The sequence below is a fragment of the Podarcis cretensis genome, assembly GCF_951804945.1.
Source record: "Podarcis cretensis genome assembly, chromosome: 17".
Lineage (NCBI taxonomy): Eukaryota > Metazoa > Chordata > Lepidosauria > Squamata > Lacertidae > Podarcis > Podarcis cretensis.
Window position 1 is genome coordinate 35,029,564 of NC_137187.1, and position 23,577 is coordinate 35,053,140.

General features: G+C 44.2%; 1 protein-coding gene and 1 long non-coding RNA gene across 3 annotated transcripts in view; one reads left to right on the forward strand and one right to left on the reverse strand.

The window, feature by feature from the left end:
* LOC307206784 overlaps window positions 1–23,577 on the reverse strand; it is a 610,614-nt gene that overhangs the window by 503,280 nt on the left and 83,757 nt on the right. The gene's annotated exons all lie outside the window — the stretch shown is intronic.
* Window positions 17,173–23,577, forward strand: part of DENND1C (DENN domain containing 1C) — a 49,023-nt gene continuing 42,618 nt past the window's right edge. For both annotated transcript variants that reach the window (XM_079960021.1, XM_079960022.1), the window contains exons 1-2: window positions 17,173–17,327; window positions 21,211–21,275. In XM_079960021.1, the coding sequence (XP_079816147.1) occupies window positions 17,311–17,327; window positions 21,211–21,275 (82 nt within the window). In that variant the 5' untranslated portion in view covers window positions 17,173–17,310. The remainder of the gene's footprint in view (window positions 17,328–21,210; window positions 21,276–23,577) is intronic.

The following is a 23,577-nucleotide window of genomic DNA, read 5'->3' on the forward strand; positions in this document are numbered from 1 at the left end:
GAAGGTCATAGAACTGTGAAGTTGCAAGAGACCCTAAGGATTACCTAGTCAAGTATTAAGTGTCTCCCCCCACCACACACAAGCACCTCTTTGCCAGCTCAGGACCGCCTGTTCCCCATATAAACTGACTTGGACTTTCCATTCGTCATCTGAGACTCTTCTTCATGTGCCACCTCCACAAGAGGTTTGGAGAGTAGCAACATGATGTAGGGCCTTTTCTGCAGTGGCTCCCTAGGGAGGTTTGTCTGCTGCCTTCATTGTACACCTTTAGGTGCCAGGCAAAAATGTTCCTCTTCAACCAGGCTAATTTATATTCTAGGCAAACTCGGCCGTACAGATGTTTTTGGGGCTACAACTCCCATCATCCCTAGCTAACGGGACCAGTGGTTAGGGATGATGGGAGTTGTAGTCCCGAAACATCTGCAGGGCCGAGTTTGCCTATGCCTGTTCTTACGGCCTTTTAAATGTGTTTGTGGGAGTGGAGGGCATTGTTTTGTTTTGGGCTTTTTAATTATTTGTTTTGTCCTTTTACCCTGTGTTTTTTTTCTTGTGAACCTCCTCGAGACCTTCAAATGAAAGGCGGTCTATAAATTTAATAAAGAATCAAAAAATAATTTCCCCTCAAGCCCTTTTGATGGAAATCCACAGAACTGATGAGCTCCATTTTGTGCCACCACTGCTAGGAACCAATAGGGAGTATGACCTGGTTTTGGGGTGGTTCCATTTCTCACGCATGTGGATATGGGGGTTGGAATAGCCCTACAGCAAAAGAAGGGTGAGGAAACTCTCAGGGTGTGGGGCAAACAGGTTCAGGGGCTACAGGTTCAGTTAGTAGAACAGGCTCCCCTTCCTTGTTTTCACTATCTGTCCAATATGAGTAATTTGTTGGGAGCTCCTAGTTGATGATTACACAGACAATGAGATACTTCGCATCAATTGCTACTTAGTTTGGTTGCTCATTGGAAGAACACCGTCAATAATGGATCAAGATATCCAGAGCAGTTTGTATCCTGTTGCATTTCTGTGGCAGTGCAGGCAGGGGGGAAATTAGCAGGGGGGTGCAGAGTTTGGCCTTCATTTATAAAGCACAGAGAAGTTGTTCTTCCAAAGGTGCATTTGAACCTGTGAGGTAAGCACTACCTGTGGGACTCTTTGGGAGGCAGAAGAATTGCTCAATGAGACAGCTGGGGAACAGTAGGTAGGAGCCCAAACTCTGTTGCTTCCCTTTAATCGAAGTTAAGCAAGAGAAATCCTAAGCCCTTGGCACACACTGTCATTTGTAGGAACACAGAATGTGGATCGCCACCCCGTCGGATTGTGTTCCTGGGTGGGGGACGACTGTCCCTGTAAGGCAGGGGTCAGCAAACTTTTTCAGCAGGGGGCCAGTCCACCATCCCTCAGACATAGTGGGGGTCCGGACTATATTTTGGGGAAAAATAAATGAACTAATTCCTATGCCCTACAAATAACCCAGAGATGCATTTTAAATAAAAGGACACATTCTACTCATGTAAAAACACGCTGATTCCTGGACTGTCCACAGGCTGGATTTAGAAGCCAATTGGGCCAGATCCTACCCATGCTTTAATGTGCCCATGGTGGAGGTGCAAGGAGGGAAACCATAGCCTGAGCATGTGTGTTTATTCTTAATCCCATTCAGTCTGAAACTGCAAAAATGATTTATCCTAACAAGAGGTGAAAGAGAGTACAGGAAACCTGAACAGTTCTCCTAAGATGCCATAAGCTCCTAGGTATCTCACTCTTGCCCTGGTAGTGGTGGTGGTTTTAAAAAATGAAAACTTCAAAATGCCAAAGTGCTTGACAAGTTACTTCCCAGCATTCCTGAGAAAATGAACAGTTTGCAGTCACTGCCATTTAGAAAAAGGGGACACTACCCTAACCCGCAGGGTCACGGTTTTGCCAAAAACCTAATCTCATCTGATTCACTCAAAAGCAGTGACAAATACCTTCAAATTGGCCCCTGCAGTGTTTTGAGGTGCAAACCCCATGTTTCACAGTAGGCCATAAAACGAGCCCTCAGCGCCTTAACGCACGGAGTCATGGTTTTGCCAAAAAACCAAGGTAGGTCCAATTCACTCAAAAGCAGTGCCAAACACCAGCAAATGGCTCCCTGCAAAAACTTATGGAATATGCAGAAGTGGCAAAACTTATTCAAAAAATAATAAATCAAGATAACAAACTTTTAAATAAAAGAATGGAAATGGTTTATTGAATTTTACAAATAAACCAAACAAATAAGTACACTGGCAGGATTATTGTTAATAACCTGCAGTTTTATAAGAGTATATATTTAGATGAATAAATGAGAAAATAAATTTAATTTGGATATGCAGAAAGAGGGGGAAGGAAGTAAAGTTTTGAGATTTTAAAGTTATAAAATTATTGAAATGTATAAAATTGAAAATCATAAATATTTTTTTAAAGGAATTTCTGTCCTACTCTAGTGTGACTAAGAAATGGAGTGGGCTGCTACACAAAACAGACTCCATTCTCCGTTGTTTTCATTAGTGCCCATTCACTTTATCCCATACAAGACGGCGGGAAGATCTAACGCACAGTCTAGACAAGAGAAATGTGGTGTATATACTATTACTTTCTACCATATACTACTCAATGGTTGTCATTTCGTTCTCCGAAATGGAAAAATAATGCTGCGGTGAATCAACATGGTAGGTGTGGAGTGGATTTGCCTTGATTGTACCTATGTCTGTTGCCTTTACCTGGGGGTGCTATGGGTGCGGGGCACCCGGGCGCCGAATTCTGGGGGTGCCAAATGTATATCTACTGTATACCGGTCCCTCTCGATTGGCGGCAGTTCAAAGCAATGGAGCGAAAGTCCCCACCCCCTCCATCGCTCTGTTACTCTGTAGCATCAAATATTCCCGAGTCAGGAAACAAAAGCAGTCTTTTCTGCTGTGTCATTGTTACAGGTGAGCAATCCTCTCCCAAAAGCTCAACAACTTTGAGTTCGCCCCCCCTAAAAATAGATCAACAACTTTGGTTTCCCCCCTCCCCAAAAAAGCTCAATACAGTGGTACTTTGGGTTAAGAATTTAATTCGTTCTGGAGGTCCGTTCTTAACCTGAAACTGTTCTTAAGCTGAAGCACCACTTTAGCTAATGGGGCCTTCTGCTGCTGCTGTTGCACGATTTCTGTTCTCGTCCTGAAGCAAAGGTCTTAACCCGAGGTACTATTTCTGGGTTAGCGGAGTCTGTAACCTGAGGTACCACAGTAGAAGTTAATTTGGAGGCGGCTAAACTAAAATTTAGGGAAGGGACACGGGTGGCGCTGTGGGTTAAACCACAGAGCCTAGGACTTGCCAATCAGAAGGTCGGCGGTTCGAATCTCTGCGACGGGGTGAGCTCCCGTTACTCAGTCCCTGCTCTTACCAACCTAGCAGTTCGAAAGCATGCCAGTGCAAGTAGATAAATAGGTATCGCTCCGGCGAGAAGGTAAATGGCATTTCCGTGCACTGCTCTGGTTCGCCAGAAGCGGCTTAGTCATGCTGGCCACATGACCCGGAAGCTGTACGCCGGCTCCCTTGGCCAGTAAAGCGAGATGAGTGCCGCAACCCCAGAGTCGGCCACAACTGGACCCAATGGTCAGGGGTCCCTTTACCTGAACTAAATTTGGGGGCACTGGACGGATCTTTGCACCCCGGCGGCGCATGTGTGAAAGACAGCCCTGGTCTGTTGCTGCTCAAAAGTGTCTCCCTATGTTTTAGAACTGCCCAAAGCTGAGTGTCTTTAAAAGGTGCCTCAGTTGGAATAAGTTTGGCTGTTATAACCTGGGGAAGTTAATCTGCCAAACAGGTGCTGTTCCCAGGCAACTGCCGAAGAAACAAACACTTAGAGAAAGCCATCTTACATGTTTGCTGCTTGCTTCCACCAGAACAGACTTGTTCAACTACCTTTCCTAGGCGATTGTGGATTCCCTTGATCTCAAGCCTCTACTCCGTGCCACTTCAAAAATGCTGCCCTCTCATCCAAATGTTCCACTTGCATTATATTGGCACTCTAACCCGTGTAAGGATGCCAGCTTTTTCTGAATGAAGAGAGCGTTGCAATTCACCCGCTCCATGGAAGTGTTCCAGCATCACAATGGGGCCCTTTGTGTGGCTTAGAAAGGACAGGCCAGGCACCACCTGTAGGCTATGGTTCTCTGTTTTTATTAGACGGACCTAGTATGTCAGCTCAATTTTCAGCAGCAGAAGGCAGAGGGAAAACACCAAAAGGCAATCCTGAGAAAGAAAATCCAAAAGCATCAGGGGACAAGTCAGTGGGAGGATTTTCTTTGCAAGTCCTGCTTAGATGATCCGATATGCTGCAGAAGCTGATGTAATCGCTAAAGACTGAAGGGTTTCTTGTGACATAGCAGAGGTGCCCAGCCCTGAGGAGCAGCGCTCAGAGGGGAAAGTGATTCACCGATATTTTGCATGACTAATTCAGCCATTGCAACATCCCCACCCTCCATGACTTCCTATTTGCAGACTAGCCTTAGCTAATGTTTCTCAGTTTCCATTATACTGGCATGTTGTGCTCCCCCTAGTGGCCTGTTTAACAGAACACAGTGTTAACGCACTATTGCTGGTCACATTTTAATAACATGCACAGAACTGAAGGGATTTTTCATCTCTCTCTGCTCCTTTTAATTGCATCAGCTCTAAAGCATTGGTCTGCTCAAGAAAACAACTTTAATTCAGTGAGTTTAATGTGCCCAGTGGCTTCAAAAAAGCTGTGACCAATCTGTCGGTGCAAGGAAAATATAGGTATAAAAGGAGCATTCCCTGCATGCCAAGATTCAGGTAGGTGAGAGAACCGCAGCAGAGATTTAAAATCGGATAACATGCAGCAAAGCAAAGAGTGGGGATATAGGCTATTAGACCTTTAAAATATGCCCTTGTGAGTTCTGAATTTCCCTCTTTCCCAAGCATAGGAAAAGAGCACACTTTGGGTAAGTTGAAAATTGGTTTACTTACAGATTCTTCAAAGGTCTGATTCATGTGCTTTTCCATACAGCATTCAAAAAAGTTGCACAGTCTGTAAAACTTGACTTAGTCACATCGGTGATGGTGCCTAAATATTGGTATAGAATTCAAGAGTGGCTTGCGAGAGTCATGTGCTTCTCAAGTAGATTGAGAAGGAAAGAATAAGCATGATTATTTTCCTCCCAAGGTGAGAGGGAGCAACTTAGCTAAGCTTGGCAGGACAGTTTGCCCTATGATATTAACCCCTTCATGCATTCATTAGACTTAAGCATGTTGATTAAATGAGGCTGGTTATCCCACACAATCTAGATAAACAATGGTTAGGAGAAGAGCAACACGAAAAAAATGTTCTACCTGGGAGAACTCTTCACACAAGGGCCTGGTCCACCTCACACCCCTTTCTCATTGCATTCATACAAAGGACTTCTCCAGCATGGCTACGAACAGGTGATGGTTAGTTTCATTCGCAAAAGAGAAATGTAGAACCAGGCAGCAGTAAGGCTTCCCCAACCACTCTGGGCGGCTTCCAACAAAATATCAAAACACCGTAATACATCAAACATTGAAAGCTTCCCTAAACAGGGCTGCCTTAAGATGTCTTCTAAAAGTCTGGTAGTTGTTGTTCTCTTTGACATCTGGTGGGAGGGCATTCCACAAGGCGGGCGCCACTACCGAGAAAGCCCTCTGCCTGGTTCCCTGTAACTTGGCTTCTCGCAGCGAGAGAACGCCAGAAGGCCCTTGGCACTGGACCTCAGTGTCCAGGCAGAATGATGGGGGTGGAGATGCTCCTTCAGATATACTGGACCGAGGCTGTTTAAGACTTTAAAGGTCAGCACCAACAGTTTGAATTGTGCTCGGAAACATACTGGGAGCCAATGTAGGTCTTTCAAGACCAGTGTTATGTGGTCTCGGTGGCCGCTCCCAGTCACCAGTTTAGCTGCTGCATTCTGGATTGGTTGCAGTTTCCGGGTCACCTTCAAAGATAGCCCCACATAGAACGCATTGCAGTAGTCCAAGCGGGAGATAACCAGAGCATGCACTACTCTGGCGAGACAGTCCGCAGGCAGATAGGGTCTCAGCCTGCGTACCAGATGGAGCTGGTAAACAGCTGCCCTGGACACAGAATTGACCTGTGCCTCCATGGACAGCTGTGAGTCCAAAATGACTCCCAGGCTGTGCACCTGGTCTTTCAGGGGCACAGTTACCCCATTCAGGACCAGGGAGTCCTCCACACCCACCCACCTCCTGTCTCCCCAAAACAGTACTTCTGTCTTATCAGGATTCAGCCTCAATTCATTAGCCACCATCCATCTTCCAACCACCTCCAGGAACTCACACAGGACCTTCACCGCCTTCACTGGTTCTGATTTGAAAGACATTAGGAAGAAAGGGGGGAAAGAGGTAGAGGGGGGGGGAAGGTGAGTGGGGGTGGGGTCAGGTGGCGACGTTGGCAGCAGTAAGGTTGACTGACTGACTGACTGACTGACTGACTGACTGGTAACACGGAGTGTGGCAGTCTAGCTGGAACTGCAGAACATGTATGAGCCAAGAAATTAGCTCCCTGAGTTTATTCAGATGCCTTTTATTCCTGCCCTTTTCTAAGTGTTTGGGAATGACACATCCAACTCTATAATTCTATGATTCTATGCCTGGATCATCACTTTGGGAAGATTTTGACATTGTGACAATTAAGCCTGTAGCCAGAAATATTGTAGCGAAGGAGGGTAACGGAGGTGGGAGGATGTAAAATCCATACAGAACAGCCAAAACCCAAATACTGTACAGTTAAAAGTTATGCAGTTGTTTTAAATTGCTATAAGAATTCAAAGGTCTCAAATATAGAATAAATATTCATAAATGCACACATATCTAAATATATAAACCATGCGGCTGAAATAGTACAGGAGAACAATCCTGAAGCCATTTTGACTCTCCCAATGACCTCAAATATTCCTCTGCAGTAAGGGAGGCAAATAAGGAAAGCCTTCCCAATTGTCTTTTGACTTACAAATCCTGTCTTAAGGGTGTGTGAATAGGGTGAGCCTGTGACCTGGATTCAGGAACTAAAGTATTAACCTTCAAAAAAGAATGGCCAGTCTGCCTAGGTAATGCAATCAGCAACCTTAACTGGTATCCTGGCAGACAACATTTCTGCTGTAGACCACCTCCTATGATATACCGGTATGTATGATGATTTTGGGGGGGTCTTTGGCTAAGGGGGTTGGGCAATGTCAAAAGTCTTTAAATGTTCCTGTCTCCATCCATTCTTCTCTGACTGATCATGGACTTAGGACACTCCGAGTCCATGGGGAGTTGGGCAGCAAAAGCCAAACCCCAATTTTGACATAAAAATATCAGCAGTGTTCAAGTAAATATTAAAGTGTTTAAATAACTGCATGTTGCTTTCAGGTGTCCAACCTATGTACTCCTTAGCCATAATAATGATAACACTGAAAAGGTGGGAGCAAGATTATCCCCCAGTGAGCAAATGGATTATGTGGAATACCGCCTATAAGTTTCCTCTTTATACCTTCACAAGTTAAAGGGACAGTTTATCTATTTAAAAATATTTTAAAAAATATTTTTACCCCTTAGGTTCTGGCCCAGTTCTCCCTCTTACAGTGGAACCTCGGGTTAAGAACTTGATTCGTTCTGGAGGTCCATTCTTAACCTGAAACTGTTCTTAACCTGAAGCACCACTTTAGCTAATGGGGCCTCCTGCTGCCGCCGCGCAGCTACTGCTCAATTTCTGTTCTCATTCTGAAGCAAAGTTCTTAACCCGAGGTACTATTTCTGTGTTAGCAGAGTCTGTAACCTGAAGCGTCTGTAACCCAAGGCACTACTGTATTACTCACCTGGCTTGTAAACTGCAAGTGGAAAATCACCTCCATTTTAAAAAGAACTAAAACAATGCATAGCAAATTAGCATGTCCAAGACACAGCTAGGCACTGATCCCTTCCCCCTGACATGCTTGCTTTCTGCATAGAGAGGGGGCTGGCATTGTGTTATATGAGCCCCCATCTGCAGGCTGGCACAGGTTTGCTACCTCCCTAAGAACTAGGCCACTGTGATGCTTCTTGTACCCTGATTGTATTTTTTTCAGTACAAATATTTTCAAAAGCCTGGCTTCTGGGAAGTGAGCTGCTCAACAGCCGGCCTGGGATTTTGTCCCAACATGTGGTAAGCGTTCCCATGACCTCACATTCCCTTTGGAGCATGTGTGCCAATTCTTGCTCACAGATGGCAGCAGCTTAATGCCGTTCCAGAGAGCTGTTGCTTCCGACATGTTCCTCCCCTTTTCCAACATAACAGGCAGAAGCAAAATACCGTACATACAGCCAGACGCTGCAAAAAGATGCATAACCAACTCACGTTTACACATTTTCCTATGTGTTTCATTGTATTCTGCGTCTGCCTGTCAGGAAGTCAGTGGAGCAGAGAAGCTGCAGAATTAAGGATAGAGAGAGATAGAGATAATACTTTCTTCGGCTATAAGCCCACAAGGTAAAACAAATCAATAGATAAAATAGCATTTTACAATCTAAAATATCAACTAAAATATTTCAACGCATAATCTCTTTCACATTATTTACAATCTCTAGATGTACCGTGTTATGGCCTTGAAGATCAAGATGGTGCATAGAGTTTACTGGATTTTTAATAGTCATGCAGCATTCCATGAAGTCTTTTATATGAAAGAACTGAAATCAGGAATCTAGCAACCTGTAATGTTCTATAAGAGTCAATGTCCTGGAGTAGATAAGCTAGATGTAATTCAGGTGGTTTAGCAGCAATTTCCAGAATGATTGAACTCAGGATCCTTGATCGGGGAACAATGTATAAGGGGCAATTAAACAAGATATGATAGAGGGATTCTATTGATTTGTTGTCACATGCGCATAAAACAGAGGTTTTACCGTTAGAAAATCTATTGCTCAGAACATTTGAGGGGAACACATTAAATCTGGCTCTAACAAATGCGAATCTATGCGACGCAGCCGCATCTGGGACATACATGTAATGCCCTGATTTATCGGGGAACATGTACCTCCACCTGTAGTAAGATTTTGTTGCAAATCTACCTCCTCCAATCTTTGTTTGATGACCTTTTTAGCTGTAATTAGATCTAAATTAAGTATATCGGAAGGAGAGATTCCATAAGACAACAGTTTGGAATGGATTTTTGTTGCCCATGGGTTGGTGAATTCATCTCTCCAAAGGCACTGAATAAGATGGTAGTTTGGCAATTTATGCCAAAGGGACAGCCAATAATTAAAGGCATGTCTCCACATCAGAATCTCTAGGGAGGGGATCTTAAGTTCTAGGCGAATGGCAGAGTTGCTTACACAGGAGGGTAGTTTCAAAAGGCGTCTTAGAAAAAGATTTTGCAATGTCACCAGAGGCAAGAGGTTTACAAAGGCGCCCCATAAAGGGACCGCATAGGCCATAGTTGCAACCACTTTCGCACTATAAACTTTTAAGGCGGATGGAACATGCATAGCCCCCTCAGGAAAGAAGAAGCGTAATAGAGCATAGATAAGGGCTTTAACCTTATTTTGTAAATATGTGATATGCGCTTTCCATCCCATATTATACTGGAAGTAAATTCCTAGATATTGAAATTTGTAAACTTGTTCAATTGGCTTCCCCTCGAGTTCCCATCTATACAGTTTACGACTCCTGGAAAAAATTAGGACTTTAGATTTGGAATGGTTAATAGTAAATAAATTTGTTTGGCAGTATAACGCAAAAATCTTAAGGGCCCTCCTCAAACCGATTCGAGAATAAGAGAGGATCACCGCATCGTCAGCGTACAATAATAAGGGGCAGCGATAGTCTGCAAGCCTGGGTGCATGAATGGAGGTTTGGGCCTCAGCTAGGGGCGTTCTCATGTCACTAATATAGAGGTTAAAAAGATAGGGGGCAAGGATGCACCCTTGTCGTACCCCCTTATTTATTGGTACAGAGTTTGTGAGATCGCCCTCAGGTGTTAACCTCACCCTAGCGGCCGTCCCTTCATGTAATTTAATCATAAGCCACAACAGCCTTTTATCTATGCCCCACTTTGCCAGTTTTTCCCATAACAGCTCTCTAGAGCTACTGTCAAAAGCCGCCTTCAGGTCTATAAAAGCGGCACATAGAAGACCATGAGTAGGGGAAGAATACTTCCGCGCCAAATGATATAGAATTATAGCATGGTCAATAGAAGCGCGATTTGGTCTAAACCCGATCTGTTCATGGCCTATCAGATTGGAATCTTCGGCCCATTGGGTTAGTCTGGTTAGCAGGAAGCTAGTATAGATTTTCCCGATGATTGATAATAAACTGATGTTACGATAGTTTCCTGGGTCCTCTGGTGGTCCTTTTTTATATATAGGAATTATGATGGACTCCTTCCATGATCTAGGTATCTGGCCCGTGGCATTGATTGCATCAAAGATTTTTGCAAGAATTTTAGCCCACCATGTTGGGTGTTGTTTAATAGCTTCCGCCGGGATCAGATCGGGCCCTGGGGCTTTATCAGTTTTCAGTTTAGCAATTAAATCTACTATTTCCTCCGGGTCAGTATCTGGCCATATGGGCAAGTGACTTGAAAGAGTATCAGATTGAGTGTTAGAGATATCTGTCTGGGAGAAATATTTTCTTAGAAATTGTTCCCATGTCGGGGCTGGGATAACCGTCAATGGGTATTTCCTCGATCTTTTGTTGATTAAATTCCAAAAACCGCGAGAGCTGCGAGGCTTAGAGGCAGCAATCAGCGCTTGCCAGCGTCTTAGCTGCCACTCGTGCTTGGCTGACTTCTGTGCCTGTTTGTAAGCAATTTTGGCCTGCAAGTACTCTGGGGGGAGAGTTTCAGCTCCAGAAGATTTATATCTGTTGTAGATACAACAGAGAGAGAGTCTAGCTTGCTTACATTTGGCATCAAACCAAGGTGCACCGAACCTGGGTTGGTCTCGGTTAACCAGGTGAGCCGGCATCGTAAAGAAGCTAGTTAAATCTGCAGAGAAGTGGGAGAACCACTCCAGTATCTTATTTGGTTCAGACAACTCCGCCAATGAAACAATAAGGGATTCGGAGATATTCCTCTGGAAGAATTCTGCATATTTTTGGGCCTGTTTCATAGACCATTTAATGCCTCTTACTTGAGCTGTGGCATTTAAACCTACATGAATTGGGTGTGTACCGCTAACCAGGTGCCAGTCAAGCGTTAGCTTGGCCGCTAGAGGTAGGTGGTCACTGGAATGTATATTATCTACTTTGAAATAAAAGAAGTTTGAAAATAGGTCTTCTGAAACTAGAAGATAATCTAGGACATTATTTGATGATGTGCCCAAGTGAGTGAATTCACCTGGCACGTCTGGAGGGCAGTTGCCATTTAAAATGTTCAAATTCATACGAATGGCCAGTTGATAAAGACGGACTCCCGCCTCATTCACTCTGATGTCCTTAGATCTTCTTGATGTAAAAGAGATTAAATCAGATTTTGGGTAGGGTGGAGATACCCACCACTTGGCCTTAATTATCCCATTCCAGTTGGCGGCTGTACGTGCATTAAAGTCACCACCCATTATCGATGGAATATTAGGGTACATAGCATAGCATGCCAATAAATGATCTTCCAGAGAATCCCATCTATAATGGAGGTCTGATATAAGACCACCTGGAGGAAGATAAACATTGGTGATTAATAGTGAGAATTTTTCACTTGAAATCAGACCAGTAAAAGCAAAAGGAGGAAAAGTCTGAACTAGCAAGAGTTTAGCTCTCATTTTAAGCAATATGGCGATTGCAAGACCGCCTCTGGACCGGCCACCTTTCTGGGAGGGGATAGCTGGAAGTGATATCAGTTCAAAGCCATTTATATCTATTTTATCTTCTTCCCATATTTCTTGCAAAAGGATTATCTGAAAAGAGTTTATATAGGACAGAAATTTGGGATCTAATCTTTTCCTTTTCCAGCCAGCAATGTTCCAACTTAGGACTGCTAGCTGGGGACTTCTGTGTTGTTCTTTTAACAGTCAAAACGGAGGGGGGACAGACTCTCTGTTAGAGACAGAAGATGTAACAAAAAAGTCAGTTATTTTACTTTGCGAAGATGGTAACTGTGAGGAGCCCTCCAAATTAAAGTTTTTAACAATTTGGTTCGACTGTTGGCACACCGTGGATGATCCACTGAAAGTAGATCCCTGAACAGGAAGTCTCTTCATTTCGAAATTCTTGGTACAACTTGACAGAGAAATACCCAGGGAGGGAGAAATTGAGTCCGTCGGAGGAAACCCTCTCGCAGATTTATCACCCGACATTTGGATGATTTTATTGATGCGTCCCATCGGGTCTTCAATCGTTTCCGATGGCGGGTCCCGAGGTGTAACATTCGCAGTTTCCTTTGAGGACGGTAATTGAGGGGGCATCACGGGGGCGGGAATTGCGGAAGGCTCTCTCAGGGGCATCACTTGTGGACTACTTCTATATCTGGTCGAAACTGGAGAAGATTCTATCTCTGGCATAGATGAGTGAGTTAAAGAGGGATTTGAGTCAAGCAGGGAAATCAGAATTTCGTCCTTAGGTATGTTGGTCGATGAATATAGATGAAGGTTCAGTGAGGATGGCAGAGCCTGGTCGTCTCGTGATGTAGCGCACGGGGCAGAAACAACTTGAAGATTTGAGTCTTGTCGGATGGTTTTTGTTTTCAGAGTGGGGCTGAGCTGAAGAAGGTCAACCACTTCTGTCCGGTGAGCCCAAGTGGGATTATTTGAGACATCGTTAGTATCTTCCCCTCTATGTTGGACTTGCAAAAGCTGAGATTTAAGCGTGTCAAATCTTTGCATCATCGCCGACTGTTCTTTTGGAGGGAGGGCTCTGAATGAATCAATAAGTTCCCTTTCGTCAAGGGCAGTCTGCAGATTCTCGTCCTCATATATGGCTGTTTGAGAGGGTATCGAGTTTGGTCGAGGATGGCACGCTGCAGAGTCATCGCGGTGGGGCCTGACAGTATTTTGAAGTAAGGCAGAGTCTCTTGTCCTAACGTCCTCACCGCCAGGGCACCTATTTAGAAGGGGTTTGATCTTGGTGTCTGTAAAAACCCTCGTTGCTACGATGTCGGCCATGGACAAAAGCGTTTTTCTCCTAACAATAATAGATGGTATCTTTTCAGAGTGGAACGCAAGTATCACCTTCAAGAAGTTGGTCTGCCGGGGAAGGGGCATCACAGCATATAGGTCAATCTGATGTTTCTTAATTTTTAAAAGTTTGCTTAAACAGTCTTTAGCCCCTTCTAGCGTTGACCATCTTCCTATTTCCGACCTAACAGAAAGGCAACTTTTCTTGGGTTGCAGAGTTAATATCTGATTGTTCAATTGGGAATTTAAGATATATTTAATTTTAGTCTCCTTTATTTTATCTGAATTGGGGTGAGGCAGTAAGTTTTTGACCTCACAAACTGAGGATTGTGTTGTTGATTCAAGTTTTTCAATTTTCAGCAGGATATTGGATAATTGTGAAGATACCTCGTCCAGCCTTTTAAAAATACAGTGAAGGGTCTTAATTACTAAGTGTAACTGCTCACAACCGGGGAACTCCCCCATGTCAGTTGCCAAACCATCTTCCTGTGCTGAGAGTTTTTCTTTCGTATTCTCCTTTACAGGCTTTACTTTTGAAACATTTTGAGTCATTGAAATTGGAGTAGCTTCTAGATCAATTAGAGGTAGGAAGCGATTTTGGGTTTCCACTGCAAAGCACTGCTCGGCATGGTCACTCCCTCCTCTATTCCGGTGAGGCACCAACCTTGATAGTTTTGGTTTAGGGGATGATAGGGGCTCGTCAAAGTCTCTCAAGCGTTTTTTCTGACCCATACTTTCCTCAGGCCAGGGATTATACGATTCTTAAAATAACATAACACTTGACACACAATTAAAATAATGTCTCAACTCTTTTAGCAGCTGAGGCCGGCTCGCTGATAAGAGAGAAACAAAGAGCAGGCTGCAGCAGTCTGGAGCAGGGCCAAATCTCTCAGAGAGTTTCCATAGCATGCGGCTGCAGCAATTATAAAATACTTCAAAAACTGACTGGGTCAGTTAAGATAAAATATAAAAGATTAAAAGAAGATTAAAAGAAGTCCGAAGAGCACCGGTAAGCGCGTCTTACCTCGGCGCCATGTTGGCCCCTCCCCCAGGCGTCTGCCTGTCAGGAAGTCAGTGGAGCAGAGAAGCTGCAGAATTAAGGATAATATTGGGAAAGTTCTTTAAAAAGAAGAGCCCATTCCAATTCACCTGAAAAATGGAGTCCGTTCAAGTTCCACCTCCAAAAACAAACTAATTCCACTCCAGTTCAATCGATAATTCATTCACGTGGTCCTCAACTTTTTATTTCAAGCTTCCAACGTTTTACAAGCTGCACTGCTACAGTAAAATATACTTAAGATCAGTGCTGGATTTATGTATAAGCTAAACAATCAATAGCTTCGGGCCCCACTCTCCTGGGGGCCCCCATAAAAATTTAAAGGGAAAAAAACCTGGATGTACGTTTTCAAAGTATAAGATAAAAAAAACAAATAAAATAAAATCTACATACAGCAACAGTGTTTTGTGTTGTGTAGGCTCCTATTTGCTAATTTCTATTTATATATTCTGCATGGACAGGTTGCATGGCAACATGTGCAAATGGCTTTAGATACCTATTAGGTCCATAAATTACTATGTAGCATATATTCAACACAAAAAACAGCAACAATTTGTTGTTGACAAAGGACAGCTGGACATATAAAGGGCCCCATTACCTTCAGTAGCTTAGTGCCTCATCAAACCTAAATCCAACCCTGTTTAAGATTACTTCAGCCACATCCAGACTGATGTTTTATTGGGGCATATTCTGCAACATGTAGTTGACACAATAATAATGTGTTAATGGCATATTCTACTTTAGTTCTGTTATGTTTCCCCAATGCAATGATTGGCTGATTCTGCTTCCCTCCTGGAGCCTGATTGGTCTTTACCTGCAGGCCAATCAGTTGTTGCATTCTACGATCCTACCAGCCTAATAGGCTGATTAACTTCCTCCTGGAGCCTGATTGGTCTTTTCCTGCAAGCCAATCAGTTGTTGCATTCTAGGATCCTACTTGTCTATTGATCTAGGATCCAAGCTTAGTGCATAACAAATTTAGTGAGTAAGACTCCTTGAGGAAGCATGAATTCCTATTAGCAAGCAAAGCAGCTGAGCAAAGGCTGGTTACCAAGTGGTCCTAAGTGTGCCATTTCATACTCTCTACATCTTCCTGTGGCAGGAAGTTTCAGGAGTTGTTACTAGGTCATTTTACTTAAAAGGAGAATTGTCACATCTTTTTGTTTGACAAGCTGGGCAAGACAGAGTGAATAGATAAGTTTCATCAGTTCCTCAGATCTTCTTCTTTTTCTTCTTTGGTAATTAATCATAGCCAAGTAAGATTGTCTTCCATGAAGGAAGAGATCCCAACAAAAGAAGAGTGGCAGATGAAGTTAATGGACTATGCCGAATTGGTGAAATTAACTGGGGAAATTTGGAACCAGCAGGACGAGACCTTTTTTGAAAGATTGGAATAAATTTGCATTGTATTTGAGAGACAATTGTAAACAATTGACATTGTTAGTAGGGCTACAAGAAGTTTTGTAAGGTTAGAGATATCAATTATTATCAATATGATGTTTAAATGGTGTATTTAAGATTTGGATTAAAGGGTAATAATAATAACAAAATGCAATATTAGAGTATAATTAGGAAAACCATTAGTTGAGAAGGAGGGAAGTCTCAGGCCAAGATGGCCAAGTGGTTTTTATATATTATATGTAAGATGGATGTTTTGCAATTTTTTTAAAAAAAAATTCAATAAAAATATTTTTTTAAAAAAATGTTTGTCTTCCATGAACACAGTCTTAACAGTGTGTCCGTAGGTGACTGTAGAGGCCCTTCCACAGTGGGGACATAGTTGAGGGTTGATCATGGTGAGGGTTTGCCAAACATGCCTTCCTCTTAGCATGTTTCTCCCTCTCTCTCCACACATGACCAGTCCAACAAAGTTGATGTTGAAGAATCACTGCTTTGACACTGGTGATCTTTGCATTAGTTTGCCTGTTTTCCCAAGTGAAATGTTAACATTTTCAGAGACACCGTTGATGGAATCTTTCAAGGAGTTGGAGATGGCATTTATAAGTGGTCCATGTTTTGCAAACATACAGTAAGGTTGGTAGTACAATAGCTTTGTAAACAAGCATTTTGGTTTTCCTGTGAACGTCCCAGTCCTCAAACACTCTGTACTTCAGTTGGGAGAAAGCTGCGCTCACAGAGCTTAGGCGATGCTGGATTTTGGCATCAATGTCGGCCCTTGTGGAAAGATAACTGCCCAGGTAGGAGAAGTGATCGACTCCAGCGTTACACCATTGAGTTGGATTTGTGGGACTTTCAGAGGGGTTGTTTTGTGCTTGTTGATGAAGCACTTTGGCTTTTTGGATGTTGTGTGACAGGCCAAGCTTTTCGTAAGCTTCTGCAAAGATATTTAGGATGGTTTGGAGGTCATCCTCTGAGCGTGCGCACACTATGTTGTCATCAGCATACAGCCCCCACTTCCCTGCTGTTTCTTGTCAGCCAGCTGCAAAAACGTGGACTTCCTTCTTTTTGCTGGCTACATTTAGGCAGCCACACTGTTTCTCCTTTCTCACACCCACACAAGAAGGGTGTGCAGTAGCTAGTAGCCACCAGTTACCAAAGGCTAATCCAGTCAGCAATCCAAAAGCACTGGGAGGAGGTAATTGTGCTGATCCAAAGAGGATGCAGGCAACGATCCTTGCAACTCTCTAAATGCCTCCAAGCACCACAAAAGCAGGAGTAGAGAAAGGCTGTACTGCCAGCAGAAACATCCCTTTCCTCCTTTCCCTTTGGTCAAAGGCCTAAGCAGATCCAAAATTCTGCTCCCCTCCCGGAATCTGCCGCTAACCTTGCTTGAAGGTTCAGGTGAGCTCGGAAAGGAAACAGCAAAAAGAAAAGAGCAAGACTCAAGCAACAAGCACCCTGTTGGGTTGCCTTCAGCACCCCTCCCCCCCCAAACTTCCACCCTAGCAGTGAGCTAAGGCAGTCACAGGCCTCATACTTCCTCTAACAAAAAGCCACAAAGGAAATGCCCTGCATGTGTGTTTTTTTTCTTTTTAATGCACCAGACTCAGCCCTAGAGAGATTTGTCACTTTTCAGGGCTTCAGTCCACTTGTTCAGATGCAAGGAAAGATAGTCCGCCGTGGTGCTTCAGCAGATGACAATGTGATGGAATGAGCCAAGGACGATGGGATCCCGGATCAAGTAAGACCATGGGCTGCAGGGTAGGGGATTGTGTCTACAAAGCCTGCTCACCTTCACTCTCCTTCGGTTTTAATTCTTCCGTGCAGCAAAGTAAATCAGGATCTACCTGAAACTATTTCCTCCTCCAACTGAGCTGAGAGTTGTATCCCACTAGAACACCTTGCAATGCTGGAGGACATGCTATGGGCCAACTCTTCAAGTTGTGTGTTGCTGGGATAATTAATTGCTGATTCAGGCCAGATGGCCGTGCATGGAAATCTCTTGGCTTGTAAACAGTTTTAGGTCCAGGGTGAACAACCTGTGACTCTCCAGTTGTTGCTAGACTACAGCTTCCATTATCATTATTCCATTATTACTAGTGGCCATGCTGGCAGGAGTTGATGGACATTGGAGTTCAGCATCTGGAGGTTCACAGTTGTCCACTCCTGTCTTAGGAGGTCATTGTGTGTGGTGGGATTCTTGAAGAATCAACAGTCATTGGGTTACAAGAGCCAAGACATCACAGAAAATACTGGTAGAATAGGAACAGATAGGATAGTCATTTATTTGTCTTCAGAAGCTGGCCATGGTAACAAAGGTCATCTCCTGAAAGGCACTTTGCTCTTCCCGTATTTTGTTTTCTGGTGATGCCACTGATGATATATTGTCTGTTCTAAATGGCAGCTACTTTCCAGATTCTCTTTACCAGTTCTGGTAACCAGAGAGAACCAGGAAGAATAGTAGGAATATTATTCAGTCTGGTATCTCCAAGGCACAACATTCCTGGCATGAAATTCAGCTCAGGTACTTCAGATAGGCTGCATATAACTTAGGTGCACACAGACTTGTTTATTGCTTCAGTTGTGAGGGCACAATTAACATTTCTGCCCCACCCCAGTCTACCATTTCATGCCTTCCAATTGCCTCTTTATTCCTGACATGTTGGAGCAAAACAAACTAAAGTCTGGCAACTCTGATGTAAGAAAGGAAATACTCTGAGCATGTGAAGTTTCACATTTCAAACTCACAGCACCCTCATGACCGCAGGAATAAAATATTTTTTTGCTTCATTGATCCAAAAAACAACAACAACTAGGAATAAGCACCATTTTGCAAGGAAAAGTATTTGTAAGGCAAAAATAATAGAATGAGCATGTGTAACCATGCATCAGGGAATACACACCTGCTGCACATGCAGTCAAAGTGCCAAATAGCCACTATTTTTGGAGACAAATGGTGTATATCTGATCTGACAGGGGAAACTTTGAGATTAACTCCTATGCTGCTTTTGTTTTATGTGACTGAGGATAAGGATGATATAGGTTTAGGAACTACTAGTACAGAGATCCTGTTTAAAGTTGCAAAGATAGACAGAGTGGGCTAGATGCTAGAATATGGCACTCTCAGCAACCTGCATCTAACTGGGAATAGTTATTAAGCTGCTTGGAAGTGATATAAATGGACAAATTAACCAAACTGATATGAAGGAAAGAAAGTAGACTCTGAAGTGTTAACTGTACAGAGAGATGGACCTATTTTACAGATGGTTAAAATATATTATATGGAGATGTAAGACTGGAGACTTCAGATATTAAGAATTAAGTTTTGCCTCTATCATTTTTGGTTCAGTTTGATCATGCTGAAGTCACAGAATTTTGGGAATCAGATAATGATAATGATTATTTATTGAATTTATACACTTCTCTATACCCAGCAGTTTCAGGGCGGTTCACAGAACAAAATCAAAATATAAAACCACAATTTATATAATCAAAATAAAAATAACAACCTAATAATACCCCCCCCATATTTTACAAGGGCATAGGATGTAAATCAGACCAACCAAAGGCCTGGTTAAAAAGGAACATTTTTGCCTGGTGCCTAAATGTGTATAATGAAGGTGCCAGGTGAACTTCCCTGGGGAGAGCATTCCACAGATGAGGAGCCACTGCAGAGAAGGCCCCGTTCTCATGTTGCCACCTCTGGACCTCTTGAGGAGGTGGCACATGAAGAAGGGCCTCAGAAGATAATCTCAGGGTCCAAGTAGGTTCATATGGAAAGAGGCGGTCCTTGAGGTATTGTGGTCCTGAGCCATTTAAGGCTTTATAGGTCAGAACCAGCACTAAAAATGCATACCCACAAACACGGGATGTGTGGCAAAACGTTGCAGTATTTCCTCACCTCCCGCCTGATCAACGCCCTTGCCAGTCTGCCACACCTTCCTCTTTCCCCTACAACCCAGAATCTTGCTTTTATTTTTCAGTATGACAGGCAACATTCTGCGGCTCTTGAGCATGGCCAGTCCTCATTGGGATGGGAGGAGATATTTTTGGAGGGGGGTCTTAGGGTTTGTCTGGGTTTTTTTTCAAAAAAAAACTTCTGCAAACCTTGGAGTTTACCAGAGCATGCAGATATCTCCCTGTTGTCTCTCAGTGTCTCTATTTCTGTCGGCACTCACCACCTAAGTTCAGTATCACAGGAAGTGTGTGTGTGTATGAATATACTATATTTGTTCTAGTTCGTCATCACACTATTTCCATTGGCTGTTTCCCAAAGGTCTAAAGGCAGGAGTGGGTTAAGGAGAAGTGGGCAGGAAGGAGGAAAAGGGGGGTGCTGACGTCTGTAGCAAATAATTGCATGGGTTAATTACTGGGCTGGGAGAAGGGTCTCTCAGTGTGTGGTGGTTTTAATTCTTTGGTGATGGTGGCAGGAGAGAAAGGAGAAGCAGGGGCAGATGGAATTAAGGGAGGGTAAGGGTGGTCGAAAGGTCGGCGGTTCGAATCCCTGCGGCGGGGTGCGCTCCCGCTGCTCGGTCCCAGCGCCTGCCAACCTAGCAGTTCGAAAGCACCTCCAGGTGCAAGTAGATAAATAGGGACCGCTTACCAGCGGGAAGGTAAACGGCGTTTCCGTGTGCGGCTCTGGCTCGCCAGAGCAGCGATGTCACGCTGGCCACGTGACCCGGAAGTGTCTCCGGACAGTGCTGGCCCCTGGCCTCTTAAGTGAGATGGGCGCACAACCCCAGAGTCTGTCAAGACTGGCCCGTACGGGCAGGGGTACCTTTACCTTTTTACCTTTAAGGGTGGTATTTGGAGGAATGAGGGGGAATATGAGAGGCAGAAATTTGTGTGTGTGTGAGAGAGAGAGCTTTAGGGTCCTGGTGATCTGGGGAAGAAAGATGGAGAAGAGGAGGAATTGAGAAGGAGCCTGGCCCACCCATGAGGTGAGGTGAGGCTACTGCCTCAGGCATGAGAAACCCATGAGGCTGTGACCCCATTGGTGCCCCAACTACCCCACCACCTTCACCACCGGTGGAGAAGCAGCACAGGCATCGGCTGTGGTTTCCTTCGGGAGCTCATGAGAACTCATCAACATATTGTGAAATCTGTGAGTTCTTGCCAGAACTCGTTGCTGCTTTGCCCATACAGAGAGAGACACTTCTCCATCCTTGTAAATAAAAAGGTAAAGCGACCCCTGACCATTAGGTCCAGTCGTGACCGACTCTGGGGTTGTGGCGCTCATCTCGCTTTACTGGCCGAGGGAGCCGGCGTACAGCTTCCGGGTCATGTGGCCAGCATGACTAAGCCGCTTCTGGCGAACCAGAGCAGTGCACGGAAACGCCGTTTACCTTCCTGCCGGAGTGGTACCTATTTATCTACTTGTACTTTGATGTGCTTTCGAACTGCTAGGTTGGCAGGAGCAGGGACCGAGCAAAGGGAGCTCACCCCATTGCGGGGATTCGAACCGCCGACCTTCTGATCGGCAAGTCCTAGGCTCTGTGGTTTAACCCACAGCGCCACCCGTGTCCCTATCCTTGTAAATATAAATCCATGGGTCTGCTCAAAGCTCTTCTTCTACCCTATTCTTACCAGCTCTGAGTTCCTTGGTCTCTCTTCTCTCTCCTCAGGGAAAATCCTCAGAAAATATTTGATCTGTTCTTTGAAGCTGCCTGTCCAACGCTTGCAGAAGATGGTGAGTCTCATCTATGGCGGGAAGTGGTGCTTCTTGGGGTGGGATGTTTATTTATCAGTGGGCCAGATTTTTAGGAGGCTCCAGGTAGCCATTGCTGGGCGAAAGTGAGCTGAGAACCATCCCAGGTCAAAGGTGAGGCCTTTCCCTTTCTGTCTCACTGCTATCTCATCCACATCCCAATCACAAAATCATAGAATGTAGAGTTTGAAGAGACCCTGAGGATCACCCAGTCCAACCTCTTTCAGTTCAGGAATATGCAGCTGACCCCAGGGCCAGATTTAGGTTTGATGTGGCCCTAAGCTACTGAAGGTAATGGGGCCCTTTATATGTCCAGCTGTCCTTCCTCAACAACAAATTGTTGCTGTTTTTTGTGTTGAATATATGCTATATGGTAATTTATGGACCTAATGGGCACCTAGTGGGACGAGGGTGGCGCTGTGGGTAAAACCTCAGTGCCTAGGACTTGCCGATCGCATGATCGGCGGTTCGAATCCCCGCGGCGGGGTGAGCTCCCGTCGTTCGGTCCCAGCTCCTGCCCACCTAGCAGTTCGAAAGCACCCTTAAGTGCAAGTAGATAAATAGGTACCGCTTTATAGCGGGAAGGTAAACGGCGTTTCCGTGTGCTGCTCTGGTGCCGGTTCGCCAGAGCAGCTTCGTCACGCTGGCCAAGTGACCCGGAAGTGTCTGTGGACAGCGCTGGCTCCCGGCCTCTAGAGTGAGATGAGTGCACAACCCTAGAGTCTGTCAAGACTGGCCCGTACGGGCAGGGGTACCTTTACCTTTACCTTTACAATGGGTATCTAAAGCCATTTGCACATAACAAAATATGTATTTTATCAAAGTAATTGTTGAACTGAATTAAGAAGAAGTCTATTAATAGTGAAATCATTATTAAGCTCTAACTTAAAATTATTTTTTATTCATAACAAACTGCAAACACATTGGCATTTGGCAATAACAGAAGTCCCTTTAGAAACACAATATACAAAGACTCATAATCTAGTCTCTAGAAACTTCTAAACCATGAAATAATAATAGGTGTAAATATATGATGCAAACTACAAATAATTATAAATAGCAGAATGTAGGCACCCTATATATAGAAATGAGCAAACCAGTGATATTTTAGGGAGCAGGCTATCAGGCGGGGCCCGTGACTTACAACATAGGAGCCTACACAACACAAAACACTGGTGCTGTATGTTGGTTTTATTTGTTTTTTATCTTATATTTTGGAAATGTACATCCAGTTTTTCCCCCTTTACATTTTTGGGGGGCCCCCAAGAGAGTGGGGCCTGAAGCTATAGCTTGTTTAGCTTATATGTACATCTGGCATTGGCCCCATACAGGGATCAAAACTGCAAGCTTGGCGTTATCAGCACCACACTCTAGAGCAGTGTTTCCCAACCTTGGGCCTCCAGCTGTTTTTGGACTACAACTCCCATCATCCCTAGCTAGCAAGACCAGTGGTCAGGGATGATGGGGATTGTAGTTCAAAAACAGCTGGAGGCTCAAGGTTGGGAAACACTGCTCTAGACAACTGAGCTATCCAGTGGTGCCCATGGGTTTGTATCCAGTTCTGTCCCTGCAGCCCCAACACTGCAGGGCTGGGAGACCCTCCAGAGCAGATTTAAGAAGAACACAGGGAGGGGGCTGCAGGTGAATCCCCAGACATTGCTCCCCTTCCCATGCCACTCTCAGCTGAGTGACATTTTTGAAACTACCCAACTGTAGTGGTCAAAGGAAGTAAAAGACAGCCACAGCAGTCAAAGCGCTTAGCTCAGCAGCTAGAATTGGTTTGAGGTTGTCTACTTTCAGGTTGTTTACAAGGCGCTTCCTACAAACTTCTCTCATGGTGGAATGAAATCCTGCACAATGTGGAGAGAACGGGCCAAATATCATTTTTCTCCCCTCTCTCATCACAACTCAGCACCAGTGGATTGATAATAGATGCAAAACGGAGAAAAAAGAGTGTTTCTTTGCACAGCACAGCAAATAATTAACAAATGGACCTCAAGGTTGCAATATATTTATTTCTACATCACTTGACTTATACATCGGGGGAAGATTACAGTACATTAAAACATGCAAGAAGTTAAAATAAGAAAACAGATTAAATTCACACCAGCATTTCTAAGCATCTGGGCAGGCTTGCCTAAAGAAGAATGTTTTCAGCAGGTGCTGATAAATATGGCGATAGCAATTGGCTTAGACAGTTAGAAAAGAGTATTAGACAAAGTCACAGAGGGCTAGCTCTTTAAATGGGAGTAAGCTGGGATAGCTCAATACAGCTTCTATGTTC